General features: G+C 40.0%; 3 protein-coding genes across 5 annotated transcripts in view; all 3 read left to right on the top strand.

Moving 5' to 3' along the window:
* The window catches only part of LOC131678974 (protein yellow-like), a 342,660-nt gene that overhangs the window by 151,528 nt on the left and 169,049 nt on the right, over window positions 1–22,083 (top strand). The gene's annotated exons all lie outside the window — the stretch shown is intronic.
* Window positions 15,816–19,521, top strand: LOC131679613 (uncharacterized). Its single transcript, XM_058960351.1, has 2 exons — window positions 15,816–19,452; window positions 19,517–19,521. Exons 1-2 carry the CDS (start codon window positions 15,816–15,818, stop codon window positions 19,519–19,521), a joined length of 3,642 nt encoding a protein of 1,213 aa, XP_058816334.1.
* On the top strand, window positions 19,518–22,040 carry LOC131678973 (uncharacterized). Of its 3 annotated transcripts, none has more exons than XM_058959468.1 (3): window positions 19,518–21,768; window positions 21,846–21,927; window positions 21,986–22,040. In XM_058959468.1, exon 1 carries the CDS (start codon window positions 19,524–19,526, stop codon window positions 21,600–21,602), a length of 2,079 nt encoding a protein of 692 aa, XP_058815451.1. In that variant the 5' UTR covers window positions 19,518–19,523; the 3' UTR covers window positions 21,603–21,768; window positions 21,846–21,927; window positions 21,986–22,040. The 3 variants fall into 3 exon arrangements, with proteins under 3 accessions (XP_058815451.1, XP_058815449.1, XP_058815448.1); XM_058959466.1 differs by having other exon boundaries at window positions 21,976–22,040; XM_058959465.1 differs by having other exon boundaries at window positions 19,518–21,927; window positions 21,976–22,040.

The following is a 22,083-nucleotide window of genomic DNA, read 5'->3' as shown; positions in this document are numbered from 1 at the left end:
ATAATCAAGGTAGAATATTTTTATTCTCATGAAGAAATATGGTTAACATGACAATCAATAATATAGTGCATGCACTACTTCAAAGCAAATGAAAGTATTCAATATAATGAGAACAATTAATTTGATTTAATTTAATTGATTTATTGGACTAAAAGTAAACCAATGAATATGACAATGAAGCTTATGTTCTTCGTGCTGATATGACTACTGCAAATTGGTAACTGGTTTCTGATTCTTCTTGCGAACTGTCAATTCCCAAACCTCATATATGATTCAACAGTCATCATTTCACTCAGGCAAGATCATGCGTATTCCTCACGCACTATACCCAGTGGATTAGTTTCCTGGTTGGTTAAATAAACACTGAACAAACAAAGAAATTAGTTTGATCAGTCCGAAGAAATGTCAGCTCGAATAGCATCAACCGGCGGATACGTGTTCCCTTACAATGCCATCAAATCAAAGAACATTTAACATTACATACGACAGAATATGTGCAATTCTGAATATAATAAAATGAAGACTACTTAATTATTTGCAATAAAAAAAAATTGGAAAAATTAGTTGCATAACCAAGCTAGTTCATTTTCAAAGATAGCACTGTTGATGAATCACCTGATAAAATAGGTGATAAGAGACGCGGACGAAAATAGCTGACCACCGCCTGCGAGTTTCAACTCAGTTTTATGTCTCCAAAACATGACTGCTTCTGCGAACAAGTTTGTTCAAAGATGTAAACAACATGGTGTTATGATCACAGGTCGTCGACGTCAGGGCAGACCCCGTTCTCGCTGACTATGTGCAATTGAGGCAGATTCTAAGCCTACAATATGTACATTCGGTCATGATTCGGATCACCCGTATTATTCGACCACGATTATGATGATGAAGAGAAAGCATTGTGTAACAGGGTGGTAATAACTTGCCCATTGATAAGCATGTTGCATTGCATGAAGCCTGGCAAGTATTCGTCAAAAAGACAGTGATATATTTCATGTGCTGTATTGCAACCGAGAGTGTAGATATGAGGTTTGGCATTGGAAAAACGTGCTAACTACAGTCGACTTGAAGAAACATCACATCTACAAAATATTAGCAAAGCTTTGGTATGCTGTATGTGTCATTTTGACTTAAAATTAAATTAACATATAAAGAGTTATCATTTTTCTCTATTATTTGTGGACGATAAAGCACAGACTAACAGACATAACACTATGAGGGAATTCCCTCAAAAAACATCGATCCGACAATTTTCCCAGAACACTAGCTCCACCTTTTATTCACAGTCCCAATCACTCAATTACTGGTGGGTTACCCCTCAGGTTTGGGAACAATTTTTCACTAGTGGTCTATCCCCCATATGCTTGTTTATATGTCAGTGGCGCCATAATTTCAAATGTGGCCATAGTCCCAACTACAAATATATTTAAAATAACCGTTAAAGCGGGCGAAGCTTTGTTTTTGAGTGTTATGTCTGTTAGTCTGTGGATAAAGAGTCAATGCTTAGCTTTTATTTGGCATAATAAACTCAGTTTACATTTGTTAGATATTACGTTTTGAATAAACGATATAGAGTTGAGTACTTAATAAGATGATTCCCTGCTTCTGCGATACGTTTTGTGGCTCTAAATTTCGAAATATCATCAAGGGGTTAGAAACAGATATAAAACGAAGCTGAAGAACAACTTCGTATGTGGTTACTATGAGCGAGTTCGTTCTATAAACGACCACATTTAAATCATTTGAAGAAATAAACATTAGTCGCCAATCCCTTATCGTAGAAGTCTCAGTTCGAAGATACGGCACTACGAAATGCCACGGTATCTAGCGAAACGTTAAAATGTTTTAAGAATATTTATTAATGATCAGCTAACGACATAATATTGTCGAAGCCAAGAGTCACATCTAACACCTTTTCCCTTCTTGATCGTGTGAATGTTGAGATATCCTGTGTTGAGCAAATCTGTGTAAATTATACATCCAAACAACTAAGAGTATCTGTATTGATCTCTAGGCTGAGCCACATAAAGTAATGGTCGTTTGTATCACTGTCGATTATGAGTTGAAACCCATTACTGCCACAGAGTGATATAAGCCTTTGCAAATCATCAAAAGATGATAATTCATTGGGAGGCAAACATGCCGAACACAAAATAGGTGCTTTGTCAATGTTTCAACAGTCAAATTCGCTGTGACAGTTACTAACTTAAAGAGTCAGCGACTCAGAGCTTCTGTGCTTGGCTAACCGAGACTTCACTCGGTACCAGCCTGTTGCTCACAAACATGTTGTGTGAACTGTTTGAATTTAGTGTCTAACTGGCGCCAATTTTGGTGTTAGTTTTGATACATCGTCTAACTGGCAGAAAGTTTGTGTCAGTTACTGATGAATGGAACACGAGGCATTCAAATCCAATTTTTTTAAGGACTAGGAATTGATGATCATTCTTATCCCTTTTCGTGAGAGTGAGTAAGTTTAACGATGACTGGAAGACATGTTTCAACAATGCTATTCTGAAGTATGCATGCACGAGACATATCACGTGGATTTATCAATCTGTTTTTGCTGAATGCAACGAATACGTGGTTAACCCTCCGGAAGTCGCGCTTATGGCCCACTGAACGAGCAGCCGCTGGTGCCCTAAGACGATTTCGCTAGATTTTCAGAGCAGCGTGCACTCAGTGCACTAGCGCGACTGCCGGAAGGTTAAGTATCTTGCCAACATAAAACTTTCCATTATGGAAATAAGGCACCTACTAAAGTTCATGAAGCTCATTAAGAAGACTGTATAGCTTTGCTGTTGCTGTACCCATCTGATATTAGTTTCTGCTACTTTAACCATACACGTTGGCATATAATCGTCTATAGCGAATCCTAAGAAGGGCTTTAAGGCCATGACCATCATTTGAATCCAACAATTAGTGAAAAAAGAAATATCCACTGTGCAATAGATTCGCTTGACATAGCAAGGGCAAAGCTCATGATGCTCCATTCTCGAGGGCATATTTTAGGTTCCCCAGCCATGTAATCCTCGATAAGGAGATACACGTTAACTTAGGGACTTTTTTGAGCCTCTCACGGTATGGGAACCAGTTTCAATTATTGACAGAACTTGAACCAGCTGGGTGCCACATGGCCTCTAGGCTGGTTTTGTCCGGAGAAAGATAATAGACTGCCATGAATCTTCTAGTGGACTACAGCGGGATCTTAGCATTCTATTTCAACAGACTGCAGCCGATTCTAAGTATATAGGAAAATATCCTGGTTGAGGTTCGAACCTCAACCAGAAAGTATTAATACTGTCAGTAGGATCGTCGCAATAGTCCTCCTGTTATTAAGTTTCGCGACGAAATGTAGTACCAAGGCTTGTGCTACGAGTCCAAGTGCTGCCACTAAAGTCCCCGAAAAGAATAATCCGCTCACTAAGGTTCATTTCCGTGAATATCCATACAGACAACTGTAATATATGACAATGCAAAGTACGCCCTTCCAGTCGCATTCGGATGCGTTTCTAGTCACGTACACGTAATATTGCACAACCGAAAATAGATTATCTTGTATAACTTAGACAGATCTTCAGTCGCATCCATGAAAATCTATGTTTCAACCGTAAAGTTGTTAGAAGAAATTTGCATTATACTCCTTTTGAGAAATTGTACGCCACACTCACCGGATAGTCGTCGTACTGCACTTCCAAAATCCGTGGTACTTCCAATGATTTATCCCTCGTTTTGCCTCCAGCAGGTTTACTAAACACCAAATTTGACTCCAACAGCACCATCCAAAGAGTTATTTGAAATATTGCTCTCTTCATGTTTGTGTCAAAATGAATCCCTTGCATTAACTGGCACAAATCCAACTTATAGAACTATTGCACTAAAGCCGTTCAACTGCACACCTGCACACCTACAATCACAGTTTAACGGCATAAATTTTTAACCAGTCCATTCATCATCGAGCTGTCCGGGGGCTGACCAACTCGATCGATCGAATGCCACAGATCGCACCTGGGAGATAGTGCGAAAATCCTTTCTCCAAAAAAAATAAGCACTCCGCTAGGATATTCCTTACTAGTCCATAACCGGAAAACACGCGCCACTCTATCGTTCGAACACGTTGTTGAAGGCAGTCTAAACTGTTCCCTCGAGCTTTCACGCTCTTTTATAGAGTGTGCAAAAATCAGCGCACCACCCGGGGAAACGTATGGGTAACAAACATACGAAAGAATGGAACGTGGGACTGCCACCCGGTCGTTCAACAGTTAGGTACTGCATGTATGCTGTTACCAACCCAACCGGCATCATAGTGGGAAGGATTTCAGCAAACGAGAATATTGGAGCGAGTGTTCTTGTATTATTTGGTAGCCTATTTTGTACCACAAGACATTTAAGACATTTAAGACATAGAATAGCCTGCTCATTCAAAACCATTTAATTAATGAGTAATAAATTTTCGAAAACGTCGAATAATTCAAAAATATTTAGATTCACTTCATTTTTTTTTTTTTCATTTTAGACAATTTTATACAAATGTGTGCGTTACTTTTGGTATACTTTTTGTAATTTTAACTTTTGTGAAATGGAAAATAATTGTCAATTTTTTTACAACTTATACCACAGTGTACCGGGATTCTGTCTACAGTAATCGTAAATGGACACCCAGCATCGCTGAGAATGAAAGGAAAACTTATAATTCTTGTGTTCTGCAACGAAAAATAATTATGCGCATTTTTTGTTGGTTTTGTTGGTTAAATCAATCACTGATAACTAGGGAACTATTAGACGGGTGGAAAAATATTAAATAATAAAAGAAGTAGTAACCCTATTATATTTAGGCTGTTGTAAAGGAAATGTCCCGTAAAGTACTTTGATTTCCATTCCGAAAAATTGACCCACATTTAAAAAAAAAATAATTAAACAACTTTAAAAATTTAATTTATTTCTAGCAATTGCAGAATAAATATTAATAAAAATAAAATATTATTAAAAATTTTCCGACGAGCTCATTCAAACCGCAACTTTTATTACTTAATATTCCATATTTTTTCATACATCGAATAGTTTCCGAGTTATCAGTAATTGAAAAAAATCAATTTCATGAAATTATAAGGTTCACAAAATTATAACTTGAAAAAATATTCCAAAACAAAAAATACGTATCAACTATTTTTCGCTAAAGAATGCAAGAAAAAAACGTGGAAGGAATTAAAAAATTGGTTCTAAATCTGACGTTTACAATACATTTTATTGCAAAATATGCAATTGTTGTACTCACCCTAGCTACAATCAGGGGGAACTGGACCAATTCGAACCTAGTAAGGGTTTGTTATAAAATCTTTAAAATCGTGACCGACAATCTTAGATTCCGATGAAATTTTTCACGTTTTACCGGCATGGAAGACTAAACATTTTTCACAATCAATAAGATCATTTTGACTCAAGAGTAATTTCTCAAAAGGGCGTTTCTACGCGCATTAATTTCAAATTTTTTTGGTCGATTTCTGTATTTTATACAGAAAAACTACCTGAGAACAAGTTACAGGGAAATAATATTTCTGCGCGAAAAAAAAATATACACTGAAAAAAATATTGTTATTTTTCACAAAAACAAAAACTTATGTTAAAAATTTAAATTGCAAGAAAATCCATTTTTTTTTAATTTTTCATATTTTGTAAAAAAACCTATTTTAATCCACCTAGCGGTGAAATTGTGCCTTTCTCAATCATGAATCACGAGAATGTGGGCGTTGTTTATATTCATTAAAAGCTTTTAAATGCATATATTACATTTTATTATTATACATCACATGACAACTATATACAGGAAAATAAATAATTATTCGAGTTCTAAAATTTTGAAAAAGAAAAAAAAGCCACGGTAATATTAAACTGAAAAAAGGTGCAAAATCGGCAAAGTCCCAAAAAGTCGATTTTTACAAAAAAAAAATTTTTTCGAGATAACATAAAATCTCGACGTTTCATGCATTTTAAAGATGTTTGGCATCAAAAATACGAATTCGATTTCTGAAATTTCATGAGGTGAAAAAAAAAATTTGAGTTCCTGCTTATATGGGAATTTCATATGTGACCGGATGGTTTAGTCTATATTTCCGGAACCATATAAGCGATCCGTACGAAATTTTATAGACATCTATGGGGATATTATAGCTATCATTTGGGACTAAGTTTGTGAAAATCGGCCCAACCATTTCCGAGAAACTGATGTGAGTTCGTAAATTTTTAAAGATGGCCGCTTTTCCCGGGCACTTCCGGAACCGTCTATGGTGGTCAATGTAGTCAACGAAAGTTTGGTTGGCCGTCGGTGACCTAGAACAGCAAATTTAAGTTGTTTGGGAGACATTTTAGCGAAATTTTTACCTTTTTTGCTTTCATCGGAGTATCGGTTTGAATCACAATTTGCTATGTGATCGCACGCCACAACCTGTAACTCCGGAACCGGAAGTCGGATCGGGATGAAATTAAATAGCCATTTACGGGGACGCAATACCTTTCACTTGAAGCCAAGTTTAGTCGAATCGGTCTAGCCATCTCCGAGAAACCGATGTGACTGTTATTCAATGTGGCCAAATAGACTTTGAATGGATGTTAGTGACCTAATACTACAAATCGAAGCAGTTGTGGTCATATTTTGGAAAAATTTTCACCTTTATACATTCATTGCAGAATTTATTAAAATCGACATTTTCTGCGTGTTCGTACTTATCACCCTGTAATTCCGGAACCGGAAGTCGGATCCATTAGAAATTCAATAGCAGCCTTTCATTTGAGACTAAGTTTGTCAAAATCGGTTCAGCCATCTCTGAGAAAAATGAGTGACATTTTTGGTCACATACACACACATACACACACATACATACATACACACATACATACACACATACATACACACACAGACATTTGCCGAACTCGACGAACTGAATCGAATGGTATATGTCACTCGGCCCTCCGGGCCTCCGTTAAAAAGTCGGTTTTCAGAGCAATTGCAATACCTTTCTATTGAGAAAGGCAAAAACCTAAAGAGAAAAGAAACATTTTGAATGTGATTCACGATGAAGAACTTATCGGTAAAAAAGTTTTTCTAACAACAACTTTATACATGTTTTAAAATGTCATATTAATTGGCATGTAAAACTGTAATTTTATTACAGAATCTAATTTCAATTGTCATTTTAAATCAAAATGCATTTAACAAAAATCTACCAAAATTCAATAGTTTTCGAGATAATTTGATTTTTGTTCCAACAAAAACAATTAGTTCGTGCAATTATGCCCTTTTTATAAGTTATTCGCGTTATCCCGTAATAAATGCTAACAATCTAATATTTATCGTTTTAAAGACGTAAAAGAAACTTTTCCAGAGTACACCCAGGTTTTTACGCGGGGGATACGTACCGCGTAAAAAACCGCGTTGATTGGAAAATCCGCGTAAAAAACCGCATTGATTCGAAAATCCGCCCAAAAAAAAAACTCAGCAAAAGACTTATTTTTGGAAGTTTTTTTTTGCGCGGATTTCGCCATTAACACGGTTTTTGCTAAAAATATTCTAAGTCCTTTTGAATGCAAAAGACTTACAAGATTTTCGGAAAGATGGAAGAGACGGGTCTGGAAGATTCCCGCACCCCAACAATATGGGTATTTTCGGAATGGTCTTGAGGAGTAGGTGCCAGAAATTGATTTTTGATGTCATTTTGAAATTAAAGATGGCGACTTCAGGTTTAGCGAAATTCGCTATAACTCAATCAATATTGATAGTTTCGGAATGGTCTTGAAGAGTAGGTGCCAGAAATTGATCTTTGACGCCATATTGAAATCAACGATGGCGACTTCCGGTTTAGCGAAATTCGCTATAAGTCAATCAATATTGATATTTTTAGAATGGTCTTGAGGAGTAGGTGCCAGAAATTGATTGTTGACGTCATTTTGAAATCAAAGATGGCGACTTCCGGTTTAGCGAAATTCGCTATAACTCAATCAATATGGGTATTTTCGGAATGGTATTGACGAGTAGGTGCCAGAAATAAATAAATCTACACCTTCCCCGCAAGGTTTTCCATGAAAATTGATTTTTGGTGCCATTTTCAAATCCCAAATGGCGGCTTCCGGTTTCGCGAGATTCTCTACAACTCAATCAACATGAGTATTTTCAGAATGGTTTTGATGAGTAGCAGGCAAACGTCGATGTTTGCCGTCATTTTAAAATTCTCGATGGCGACTTCCGGTTTACCGAAATTATAGCATGAAAAATTTGGGCAATCATCTATATCACCCTCAAATATAAGATCTAATCATAAACCTTGCTGGTTATTTCATCCAGGAAAGTACGGTGAGAATGTGGTATGTGGTGTGAGTTGGGGGTTTGAATTTATTAAAATTAAACATGTTGCTTAAATTTAAGTAAATTCAACTGTTTAATTAAAACTATTTGTACTACAACTTCAACTTCCAAAACTACCAATATTGATTGGGTTATAGCGAATTTCGCGAAATCGGAAATCGCCATCTTGGATTTAAAAATGGCGTCAAAAATCAATTTTTGGAACCTACTCGTTAAGATCATTCCAAAAACACTCATATTGACTGAGTTATAGTGAATGTGGCTAACTCGGATGTCGCCATCTTGGAATTCAAAATGGCGTCAAACATCGATCTTTGTCTACTAATCGTCAAGACCATTCCGAAAATACCCATATTGATTGAGTTATAGCGAATTTCGCTAAACCGGAAGTCGCCATCTTTCATTTCAAAATGGCGTCAAAAATCAATTTTTAGAGCCTACTCTTCAAGACCATTCCGGAAGTACCCATATTGTTGGGGTGCGGGCCATAAGGAATCTTCCAGACCCGTCTTTTCCATCTTTCCGAAAATCTTCTAAGTCTTTTGCATTCAAAAGGACTTAGAATATTATTTCAAAAACCGCGTTAATTGGAAAATCCGCGTAAAAAACCGCGTTAGTTGGAAAATCCGCGTAAAAAACCGCGTTAATTGGAAAATCCGCGTAAAAAAACCACGTAAAAAACCGCGCAAAAAAACCGCGTGAAAAACCTGGGTGTATTTGGATAATGGAAGACCTTTAGGGGCCGTTCATAAACCACGTAGACTCATAGGGGGGACGGGGGGGTCTGGCAAAAGTCTACGTTTGTCTACTAGGGGGGAGGGGGGTCTTTGAAAAAGTCTACGTAGACTTTTATTTTTTGTTATTCTCGTATTACTAATTATGAATGGGATTTAAAGAGAAATGTATTCAAAATATCGGTCTATTCAGTATTTATGGATAAGCTTCAAAGCTAGTACACTATTGAGGTAACTACTCGTTAGGCGATCACTCAACCCAGAACCCACGTTTTTTGGACAACCTTACACGTTGTTGTTTCTTGCGTATATTTTGATATAGTTTTGATCAAGGAATAATACAAAATGACAGTTCTAAAGACGATGGCCCAAAATTCCTCTCGAGGAAGATTTTCACTGTGAAATCATCTGAGACACCCCTAGTTAGCAGACATGCATGGACCATTAACCTTCCGGCAGTCGCGCTAGTGCACCGAGTGCACGCTGCTCTGAAAATCTATCGAAATCGTCTTAGGACACCAGCAGCTGCTCGTTCAGTGGGCCATAAGCGCGACTTCCGGAGGGTTAAATGCATGAACCATAAAAAGTTAAAAAATGGTCAAAGTTAAGTATTGTAACAACAAAACACCCGATTTTGAACTATAAGTAGATTTTTTTTTATTTTTTATTTATTAATTTCGGTGGTTAAAGCAGTAGTGTAGTTAAATTTATACAACAAAGTATTTACTCGAGTTAATCAGTTTCTCTTGCAATCATTTACACTGGTTTCAAAATCTTTAAACAGCCGTTAAATTTTACATCTTGACCCTATGCAACTCCGTGCAAACCGGCTCTACTATATTTATCTTCGAAAATATTCGGAGTTAAACTTTTATACTTTGCGATAATACTCTAAGGTGATACGGCTTTTAATTACATAAGACATATAAATATTTTTTGGAAGATTTCAATAGCTTCGTTCCCTTAATCAAATAAGGCAATTTAGATTATCTTATTATCTTAGAAATATTGAAATTTGTTCACGAAAAGTGAAATTTGTGTGCATGTTTGGTTTATTATTTTAATCTAGATGATAGTACACATTGACAGTATAAATTTGTAATTGTTTCTTATAATTTAACAATTTTGAATGCACCAGTAAGGCTCAAAAAGTGTTTAGCAATTCTGCATTGTTGGTGTAGGTCGCACTTCGGCAAAAATTTAAGCAAGTTATAGCAATATATCTTTTTACATATATTTGAGTGACTAACCTTGAAAAGAAGTATTCCGCTACACAAACGTTGGAAAGCACCTTGAATCGGTATTAATTGATTTGATATTCTTTAATATTCAAAAAGCTTGAAATAAATCTGAACGCTAATTTTTAATTGAACATTATAATGTGTTTCCTGCTAAATTCACATTTCCTGCGAATAAAAAAAATTAAAAGTCTACGTAGACTTTTGACGTGGGGGGGGGGGGGGGGTTGGTAAAAGTCTACTAAGGTCTACTAGGGGGGAGGGGGGGTTAAAAATTCTCAAATTTCGGTCTACGTGGTTTATGAACGGTCCCTTAAATAAAAAAAAATCCTAACAGCAACCTTTGACATATTTTTATAATTCATACTATTTGCAGTCAAAAATACAATTTTCTTTTTGAATATGATTCTAAGCGCCATTTTAAATCAAAATGCTCATAACAAAAAATTTCTGAAATGTAGTAGTTTTCGAGAAATTTAAATTTTTGTTTTAACAACACAATTGTTTTATTTTGTTACGACCGTTTCGTAAGTTATAAGAACCTTACAGAAAATGTTACGGGCCTTTTGAAAAACCTATTGCCCTTGATGGAGAAATGCGGAGGTAGTAATAAAATAAAATAATTGTGTTGTTTAAACAAAATTTAAAATATCTCCACAACTATTACATTTCAGAAAATTTTTGCTATGAGCATTTTGATTTAAAATTGCGTTTAGAATCATATTCAAAAAGAAAATTGTATTTTTGACTGCAAGTAATATGAATTATAAAAATATGTCAAAAGTTGTTTTAAGGAACTTTTTTATTGAAAGCTTCTCCATAACCTTATTTAACACTTTTTGTTAAATTTGTCAATATTTAAAAAATATTTTAGGTAAAATTTTAGTAAGTGTTCTGTAAGATTTTAATAATTTCTCACAATATTTTTGAAAAATTTAAAATATCTGTTCCAACCAGGGATGCCAACGGTACCGGTAAACTACATTTTTTCGGAATATTTACATTTGTACAAGCAGTACAGCCCGCTACAGCGACGCATCACTACAGCTCTTGTCAGAACGGTAGCCAGACCGAGTACATTTTTCCGTACAGCAGTAGAATACATTTTTGTTTTGCCGCTGTACTCCGACTGTTCGGTGAGAGTGTGGCGTAGTAACGTTTGTTCTCTCGCTTTGTACACTTTTCTCTGCATAGTCAAAGGGAGAGGCCCGCACACAAAAGCGTTGATGCCGGTCGTGGCGTAAACGAACCGCTTTCATTGTCGTCGCTTGTGATTAAAAATATTGAATAGATTAAAAATATTAAAATGTGTGAAATAAGGAAAGAGAAGCTGTACCGCTCGCGTCTGGTGGCTGTACTGGGGGCAGTATTTTTTTGTGATGTTACTGCTTTGCTTACAGACTGCCGGACAACGCTGGGCGTCCTGCACTAGCGAACGACAGCAGCGTCGAAAGAGAAATGAGAATGTAGGCAGAAAAATTACAGCCGCAGAAAAGGTAGGCAATTGCATCCTTGGTTCCAACTTATACACGATATTTAAAAAAAATGAACGAAAAGTACAAAAATTGCCTAAATTTTAGAATCATTTTCCGAAAGTTTCACAAGAGTATTTACAAAAAGATTATAAGAATTATAAAAAATTTGGAAACATTTTTGAAATATTTAACAAAAAATGTTTCAAGAAATTTCACAAAAGGTACATCAATTTGACGGAAACTTCACAAAAAAGTTACACAAAGTAAATCAAAAAAATCACAAAATACAATGTATAAATATTTTACATAAAGTTAAAAATCTTTTACAGCAATCTTTTAAAAACAATACAAGCACCACGATTTTTTTTAAATGTGAAAATTAAAGGGTGTCCCACATCAAATTGCATCACGGAAAAACACTAGAAAATAATCCATTGGGTATTTTCTCTTGAAAATTTGTGTAGAAATAGCTTAGAGTGTATTGTTTACACTGTATTTTTATCGCTGTCAGTTTTTCGAAAATTGGGTAAAAAGGACGTCACCCGAAAAGCAACGACGCGAACTGATTTACGCAAGCACCTGAAAAATCTTCAATTCTCTCATCGGGACATCGAAAAACAACTCGGAATTGTGCAGTCATCGGTGAGTCATGTGATTAAACATTACTAACAAACTCTGAGCATCAAACAAAAGGAGAAATGCCGTCAGAATGGATGTTCTATTAGTGGCCAAAACGTTGAATCTGTTCAAGTCTTTCGTACAGAGAGCCAAGGACCGAGAGGGAATGCATACGCACAAAGTGCAGAAGGCTCCTAACCGTGCCGAGCGGCAAAATACGATGAGAAAGTCACGGGCCCGGAAACTGTACACTAAACTGCCCAGAAAAATAATGAATTTTTGAAAACGCAGTCGGCCCACACCTGATTCGATTCCTAGTCCCACCAAGAGTACTTGCACCAAATTTGAAGCAAATCGGACAAGTCTAACTACCGGACCAACGTGCCTGAATTTTGCATGGGATTTTTCGACAATTTACATGAAGAAAACCTACTAACTCGCATTTTTGTCGCTAGGTGACACTGCATGTATCGTATTATCACTGTAAGTGAAAATAAGAAAGATAATTTAATTCTCTACAACTTTGTCGAAGACTGCTAGTAAATCCGGCTTTGCTAAAAGAAGTTATTAAACTTTTAACGAAGTGATGTCTGAGTCAGTTTTGCATGGGGCCTAGCAGTGCATGGTTGTGTATCAGTACTCGATTAGCACGAACTATGATTTTTTGTGAAATAATCGATAGGTTTAGCCCAATAGTATGTACAGAAGAATTATAGGACTCGTATTATAGTTATGTTTTGGTTGGAAAATTTTAGTTCCAAATGTGACCGCATAGAGGGCGCCAACACTAACTTTTCATAGAAGAGAGATAGAATATCAAAATGTTCGGGAGAATTATTGTAAAATGCCTGTTCTACAACTTTATAGAAGACACCTAATTTCTATCTCTTTCCGTTGAAAAGTTAGTGTTAGCGCCCTATATGTGGTAAAATGTGGAACTAAAATGATCTAACCAAAACATGGCCCGTATTATTTACTGCAATTCTTCTGAACGTACCATAGAGCTAAATCTTATGGTTATTTCACAAAAATGTTTAGTTCGCGCGAATCGAGAACTGGTACACAACCATGCACTGCTAGGCCCCATGCAAAACTGACTCAAATATCACTTCACTAAAAGTTTAATAACTTCTTTTAACAAAGCCGAATTCACTAGCAGTCTTCGGCAAAGTTGTAGACAAATAAATTATCTTTCTTACTTTTACTTACAGTGATAATACGATACATACAATGCCACCTAGCGGCAAAAATGCTAGTTAGTGGGTTTTCTCTATGTAAATTGTCGAAAAATCCCATACAAACTTCAGGCACGTTGGTCCGAAAAATAAATACATGATTTGGCAAGTGATTTGCTCATGTGGAAAATGGAGTGCGCTGTTCGTAACTACCGGGACTGTAAACGGGGAGATCTACAACAAGGAGTGTCTAGAGAAGCGTCGGTTTCCTCTGTTGAAGCAATACGATCTTCTGGCCAGATCTACCTTCGTGCCACTGTTAAAATGTTGTGCTGAAATGGTTTCCATTATGCAATTTTGATGTGGGACACCCTTTACGTCTGATCACCACCCCTAGTTTCTTCTGTGTATTCTCTGTAGTGAAGGCTTAACCTCGTGATACGAATTGAGAATACACTAGTTTTCCACGATCGATCCGCTTGAATTAGCCACATTTTCTGGTGTAAAACTGTTGAATTTCTGTATTCACTGACACTATTTCTCTTGTTCAGACTCGCAAACTGCTTTAATTGTTTTATTTTTTAAACGAACACTCACGAGAGGATATTCAACGAAAGGTGTTCCACATCTAAATTTTATTCCCGAATTATATCATGAATCATACAAACTTTATTTAACCTAGATAAATTAGAAAATTGGTTGGAAAAATCGCTGGTTCTATTTTCCGTTATATAACAAGACTTTAGAAAATTATGAAAAAGATTTTCGAATCAAAGGCGTTAAAATGAATTAGTTATTGGAGAGGCGTTTCGAGTTCCTGTAATCAGAATCCGACACAAACTTAGTGACAGGACTAAGCTAGCGCCAAAAAACGTAAACACAAGTTGTGCTTATGAGAAAACTCCTAGTCCTAGGTGATGTCCCGTAAGAAAAGAAGTTCTAAGCTAGCGTTTCAAAAAATATCAAAAGACCAAAAAATAAAAATTCACAAAAAAATACAAAAACTAATTTTTAAAAATTTTCCGTGCATTTACAAATATTTTACAAAAGAGTTAAAAATTATTTTACAACAATTTAACAAAAACAAATACATTTCAAAATTTTACAAAAGGTTGCCCACAATTTACAAAGGCTATTCAACAAATTTACAAAAATTGTGACTAAATTTCAAAATATTTTTAAAATTGTATTTACATTTCAAAATATTTTTCACAAAAACATTTACAAAAACTGTATGAAGATTGTTCCCTACCCTAGGTTGATGGATTTTTCGGTATTGCAAATATCATGAAGCATATTTCGTGCACCAGTTTCAAATAACCTCTGACAGAAAATGTATTTAACATAGTTTTGGCATTACGCCTCGGTAGTGGTGCATCGAGGAAACTGAAATCTTTTTTATGTTGAGTTTTTTTCATACTTTACAGCAGCGCAAACTAACGACCAACCATTAATGAAATGTAAAATTAGAAGCCGTTAGTGTAATAATAAATGTAGTGTTTAGTACTAGTGTACAATTGATATGTGACTCGACGAACACATACACATATCTGTGTATGTGTTCGTCAGAGTATCCGTTACAGCTGGATGGATGGTGTCAATACCGCTGGGCACACTGGAGTTGACCCAATCGACTAATGTGCCGAATCGGTTGAACCCTCTCCATATTGACAGAGGATATGTGTTGATAAACAAATAGTAGCAGAAGGAAATCGTGAATCGAATTGGCAGAGTGTAGAAGAAGTTTTTTTTTTGATATTTGGGAAAAGTAGAGATTTAGTAGTTTGTAGTTGTTGTGTCGACCTGTAAGTAAAAGCAAAATTCATTTAAAATTAAGTGTTAGGCGAAACAGTTTACTTACCCGTTTGTAACCTACCTGTAGACACACCTACGAAGGAATCAAGCAGAGAAGAGGAAAGGACACGGAAGAATCTGGGATCAGGTAGAGGATAAGAATTGACATTGTAAGTAAATTGAATTTATTGAAAATTTATCTACTGATACTATTCAAGAAAACAACAGGATAGTATATTTTCGGATTCATTACACCGGACGGTGAGAAGAGATTCAACTAGGGTAAAACCACAAATTGTGAGTCGAGTGTATTTAAGTTTAAACAAATGGTTAATTTTATTAAATTATATTCACAGTTTGAGCTGCTGAAAATTAGCTGCTACACAAAGGGTTTTAGTTCTATCCGAACAATCTCAAAAATTTGTGAGATGTCGGACCCCATTTCTATCACCGGTGCGGGAAATGAGCTGGATTTGACGCTGACTCCGTGCGCTGTCTGTAGCCAAACTTCCACCGAAAATGAAGCGATGGTAGGCTGCGACGGTTGCAACCGTTGGTTCCACTACCGATGCGTCGGAGTGACCTCAGCGGTGAAAAAGGAGAAGAGGTGGTACTGCACTGATGGTGTTTATCAAGTGCTTGCTCAAGAGTACCTGAAGAACAAAAGGCCTCGGCCGAAGAAGACATCGGAGTCGTCGGAAGCTTCCGTTTCGAAATCAGGTACGCTCACTCTAGAGCAGAGACGAAAGGCTTTGCAAGAAAAGCAAAGGCGTCTTGAGCAGGAGCTCGAAGATGAGATGTTGCTGAAAGAGGAAGAGAGCAACATGGAGCGTGCGTTAGAGAAAAAGCGAATGCTTTTCGAGGAGAAAATGCGCCAAAAGGAGCTGCAGGAAAGGAGCATCCTTTATGCAGAAGCGTTGCGGAAGAAGCAGGAGCATATAATGCGGATGAAGTCCAACCAGAGCTCATTTGAGAAGGCGATGGCTGCTCTGGATGAAGAGCTAAAAAAAGTCAAAGTTGAGAACGTTAAACCGCTAAAAGTTTCCAACGTCGAGCAGTTGGAAAAAGATGCCGGTGAAAGCGATACTGCTTTGGAAAGCGACGAAGAAGACCAACCTTGTTCGGTAATTTCGGAGATTCAATCTGCGAAAAGCGTCGAACGTACTCGGAAACGATCTGAGCAAGCAAACGATGGAAGCCAATACGGGCTGGGGCAACATCGGACCGGGCCGACGAAAGCTCAGTTGGCAGCTAGAAATGGGATTACCAAAAAGCTTCCCTGCTTTTCCGGAAAACCAGAAGAGTGGCCACTGTTTTTCGGTACGTATCAAGCCTCGAACGAAGCCTGCGGCTACACCGATGTCGAGAACCTTGTGCGACTGCAGGAGAGCCTTAAGGGACCGGCCCTAGAGTGGGTGCGCGGCCAACTAATTCTTCCGCAGACCGTTCCGAGGGTAATTATCAAGCTGCAACAGCTGTACGGTCGTCCGGAACAATTGCTACAGAGCCACCTGGAGAAAGTCCGCAAACTGGAGTCGCCGAGAGCTGATAAGCTTGCCAGCTTCATCCCTTTCGGGAACGCTGTGGAGCAACTGTGCGAACATCTGGAAGCAGCAAATCTCAAGCAGCACCTCGTAAATCCGCTGCTTATCCAGGATCTCGTCGACAAGCTTCCTGACAGTGAAAAACGACAGTGGGTTCGCTTCAAGCGGTGCGCCGATGAAGTAACATTGAGGACATTCACAGAGTTTCTGTCAGAAATAGTGGCGGACGCTTGCGAAGCGAATGTAAGCATGGAGTACAAGCTCGCGACTAAACCTGCAAGCGGTGGCCAGTTCGGGAGAGAACACGCAAAAGGGAGAGGAGCAATGTACTACCATAGTGAAGAGGAGAACTTGGATGAAACCGCGAACGTCGAGCGGACAAGCTTTCGGCCGTGCAAAGTGTGTCAGTGTACTGACCATCGTCTGCGGCATTGTGCAGAGTTTAAGAAATTACGATATGTTGACCGGCTGAAGGTTGTGAATCACTGGAAACTTTGCTGTGTTTGTCTGAATGACCACAGCGGACGGTGCGGTTTCAAAATACAGTGCAATGTGGGAGAATGCAGAGAACGACACAATCCGTTGATGCATCCGGTGAATACCGTGGTTGGTATAAGTGCTCACATCTGGAATCAAACGAAAGTTATGTTTCGAATGATTCCCGCTCAGTTGCACTTTGGAGGGCGATCGATTACGGTACTGGCGTTTTTGGACGAAGGAGCGTCCGTTACACTCATCGAGAAAAGGATGGCAGATCGTCTTGGACTTGTGGGTGTCCCGGAGAAGCTGACCATTAAGTGGACAGCAGATATCACGCGAGTGGAGAAGGATTCCAGCCGGATGAATGTGTGGGCATCGGCAGTCGGAAGTAAGGACAAGGTGCTGCTGCACACGGTTCGAACGGTAGAGAATCTGATGTTGCCGCATCAAAAACTGGACTCCAAGGAGATTGCAACCCAGTTCAAGCACATGCGGGGATTACCGATCGCGTCGTACGATGGACAACCCGGAATACTTATAGGGCTCAACAATGTGCATTCATTTGTGCCGTTGGAAGCGAAGATCGGTGCGACTGCAGAGCCAATAGCGGTGAAGTGCAAACTTGGATGGACTGTGTACGGCCCGAGACAGTCGAACACTGCTTTTGATGGTGGGTATATGGGTTATCACCACGAAGTAAGCAACGAGGCCCTGCATGACCTGCTGAAAAGCCACTACGCTCTGGAGGAATCGGTCGTGGCGGTCGCGCAGGAATCGGCAGAGGATAAACGAGCGCGAGAGATAATGGAGCGGACCACAAAAAGGGTGGGAAATCGCTTCGAGACCGGACTACTGTGGAGGACAGATGATCCACGATTTCCGGACAGCTTTCCGATGGCTCTGCACAGGATGAAGCAGCTGGAGAAAAAACTGGAGAGAAATCCGGAGTTGCACAAGAACGTTTGTCGGCAGATAGAAGAGTTTCAGCAGAAAGGATATGCACACCTGGCAACTGCAGAAGAATTGATCCGTACGGAAACAGATAAGGTGTGGTACCTACCGTTGAATGTGGTGACAAATCCCAGAAAGCCTGGCAAAGTGCGCTTGGTATGGGACGCCGCAGCTTCGGTGCAAGGAGTGTCACTCAACACGCAGCTACTGACGGGACCCGACTTGCTGATTCCACTGGTGCAAGTGATAGTAGGTTTCCGGGAGCGACGGATTGCATTCGGTGGCGATCTTCGAGAAATGTACCACCAGGTGAAGATCGTCGAACGCGACAGACAGGCTCAACGCTTCGTGTTCCGGAAGAATTTCGGGGAGAAGCCAAGCATTTTTGTAATGGACGTTGCGACGTTTGGCTCTACATGCTCTCCTAGTTCGGCACAGTACATCAAAAACAAGAACGCAGAAGAACACGCTGTTCAATATCCAGAGGCGGCAGCGGCCATAATCCATCGTCACTACGTCGACGATTATTTCGACAGTGTCGACACCGTCGAAGAGGCCATCAACCGGGCGATGCAGGTGCGTACAATTCACAAAAATGGTGGGTTTGAAATCCGGAACTGGGTTTCCAATGTACCTGAAGTTCTCCGAATGCTGGGGGAAGAAAAGCAAGTCACGCCAGTACACTTTGGTCGGGACAAGCAGAGTTGCAGTGAACGAGTTCTTGGCATCATTTGGGATCCAAACATGGATGAGTTTTCCTTCTCTACGCTGCACCGTCCGGAGATGATGGCGTACTTATGCAACGAGAAACGACCCACGAAGCAGATTGCATTAAGCTGCGTGATGGGATTCTTTGACCCGATGGGATTGCTGTCTCCTTTCACAATCCACGGCAAAATAATCATCCAGCACCTCTGGCGATTGGGCTGCGATTGGAAGCAGGAGATCGACGACGAGAGCTGGCGCTTATGGAAGCGATGGACTGGCCTGCTGCCAGAGGTGGATGCAGTTCGGATCACACGCTGCTACCTCGGGAATGCTGCGTCTTCAGCCGTTGAGTCGCTGGAACTTCACATCTTTACTGATGCCAGTGAACACGCATACGGATGTGTAGCGTACTTGCGAGCGGTGATCAACGGAAACGTACGATGTAGCTTAGTGATGTCACGAGCGAAAGTGGCTCCACTGAAACGTCAGTCGATTCCACGGTTGGAATTAATGGCTGCCGTCCTCGGTGCTCGACTGAGTCGAACGGTTCTAGGGATGCACTCCCTGGAAATTACACGTTGCATTTTATGGACGGATTCTCGTACGGTGTGTAGCTGGCTGCAATCGGATCAGTACAAGTTTAAGCAGTTCATAGCCTTCAGAGTCGGCGAAATTCTTGAACTGACAAGGGTAATCGACTGGCGCTGGTTGCCGACGAAGCTGAATATTGCGGATGTGCTGACTAAGTGGGGATCCGGGCCCCCGCTGAGCAGCGACGGAGAGTGGTTCAACGGGAAATCATTCCTGTATTATCCGGAAGAGGAGTGGCCGAGCAAGGTGATGCCGTTTGAGGAAACTAGCGAAGAGGCGAGAGGAGTAGTGCTATTCCAAGAACTGATCGACGTCAAGGCTACTTCGCGGTGGATGGCACTGGTGAGAGTGACTGCAAGCGTGGTTCGCTTCATTGCGAATTGTCGGCGAAAAAAAATGGGACAGCCGATCGTGACGTCGAAAGCCACGGAGACTCAACAGCGGTCGATTAAGTCGAAGTATTTGGCGATTGTAAAACCGCTCCAGCAGGAGGAACTCCTGGAAGCCGAAACGATCCTGTGGAAGCAGGCGCAGTTCGACAGTTTCCCGGACGAAATGAGTGCGTTGACCAAGAATCTCAATCTGGAGCCGGGACAGATGCCTTCGAAAATACAGCGGTCGAGTACCCTGGTCAAACTGACTCCGATACTGGACGATGAAGGTGTGCTGCGGATGGGAGGAAGATTCGAAAAATCGGACGACATCTCGTTCGACCAGAAGTTTCCGATCATTCTTGCTCGGCAGCACGACATCACCAAGAAGTTGATTCAGTGCTACCACGAAAGGTTCGGACATGCGAATCGAGAGACGGTTTGCAACGAGTTGCGTCAGAAGTTCTGGATTCCGAATATCCGTGCAGCGATTATGGAAGTGATGCGGGAGTGCATGTGGTGCAAAGTCCATAGATGTCGTCCACAAGTACCAATGATGGCGCCTCTCCCGACTCGACGCATCAGAGCAGGAATTCGTCCTTTCAGTTCGGTCGGCTTAGACTACTTGGGACCAGTAGATGTATCGGTGGGAAGAAGAAAAGAGAAGCGATGGGTGGCCGTGTTTACGTGTCTCGCCATCAGAGCGGTGCATCTCGAGGTGGTGAACAGCCTGACAACACAATCGTGCTTGATGGCCATCCGCCGGTTTTCCTGTAAGCGGGGTGCTCCTGATATTATATTTTCAGATAACGCCACTTGCTTTAAGGGTGCTAACAACGAGATGCTGAAAACGTTACATGGCGATTGTGAGGAGGAAATCACAACTGCAAGAACGGCCTGGCGATTCATTCCGCCTGGCACCCCGCACATGGGTGGTGCATGGGAGCGAATGGTTCGTTCCGTGAAGGAGGCAATGAAGGCATTGGAAGATGGAAGGAAGCTGACAGACGAGATTCTGGTGACAACACTGGCGGAGGCAGAGGACATGATAAACACACGTCCTCTCACGTACATGCCTCAGGCGTCTGCCGAAAATGAAGCTCTGACACCGAACCATTTTCTACGAGGAATAGTAAAGGGCGCGGATCTCCTAGTGGACAGGGGTGGGAATCTAGCGGAGGCTTTGCGTGACGTGTACAAGCGATCGCAGTACCTGGCAGACCGGATGTGGGAACGTTGGAGCAAGGAATATTTGCCAACGATAAACCGTCGCACAAAGTGGTATGATGAACGAAAGCCGCTGGAAGCAGGCGACCTTGTCTTCGTCGTGGATGGTAAGGACCGGAAGAATTGGTCTAGAGGAATTGTCGAGGAGGTGGTTCAAGGGTCCGATGGTCGGATACGTGAAGCGAAAATAAGGACTGCGACAGGGATCCATAGACGAGCCGTCGCGAATCTGGCGGTGCTAGAAATCAAGGATGGTAAATCCGGATGTTCCGAGGAAATACCGGATGTTACGGGCTGGGGTGTCAATACCGCTGGGCACACTGGAGTTGACCCAATCGACTAATGTGCCGAATCGGTTGAACCCTCTCCATATTGACAGAGGATATGTGTTGATAAACAAATAGTAGCAGAAGGAAATCGTGAATCGAATTGGCAGAGTGTAGAAGAAGTTTTTTTTTGATATTTGGGAAAAGTAGAGATTTAGTAGTTTGTAGTTGTTGTGTCGACCTGTAAGTAAAAGCAAAATTCATTTAAAATTAAGTGTTAGGCGAAACAGTTTACTTACCCGTTTGTAACCTACCTGTAGACACACCTACGAAGGAATCTAGCAGAGAAGAGGAAAGGACACGGAAGAATCTGGGATCAGGTAGAGGATAAGAATTGACATTGTAAGTAAATTGAATTTATTGAAAATTTATCTACTGATACTATTCAAGAAAACAACAGGATAGTATATTTTCGGATTCATTACACCGGACGGTGAGAAGAGATTCAACTAGGGTAAAACCACAAATTGTGAGTCGAGTGTATTTAAGTTTAAACAA

Source organism: Topomyia yanbarensis, chromosome 2, assembly GCF_030247195.1.
Source record: "Topomyia yanbarensis strain Yona2022 chromosome 2, ASM3024719v1, whole genome shotgun sequence".
Taxonomy (NCBI): domain Eukaryota; kingdom Metazoa; phylum Arthropoda; class Insecta; order Diptera; family Culicidae; genus Topomyia; species Topomyia yanbarensis.
Note: the sequence above shows the minus strand (reverse complement) of the source record. Positions and strands in the feature narration are given on the sequence as shown.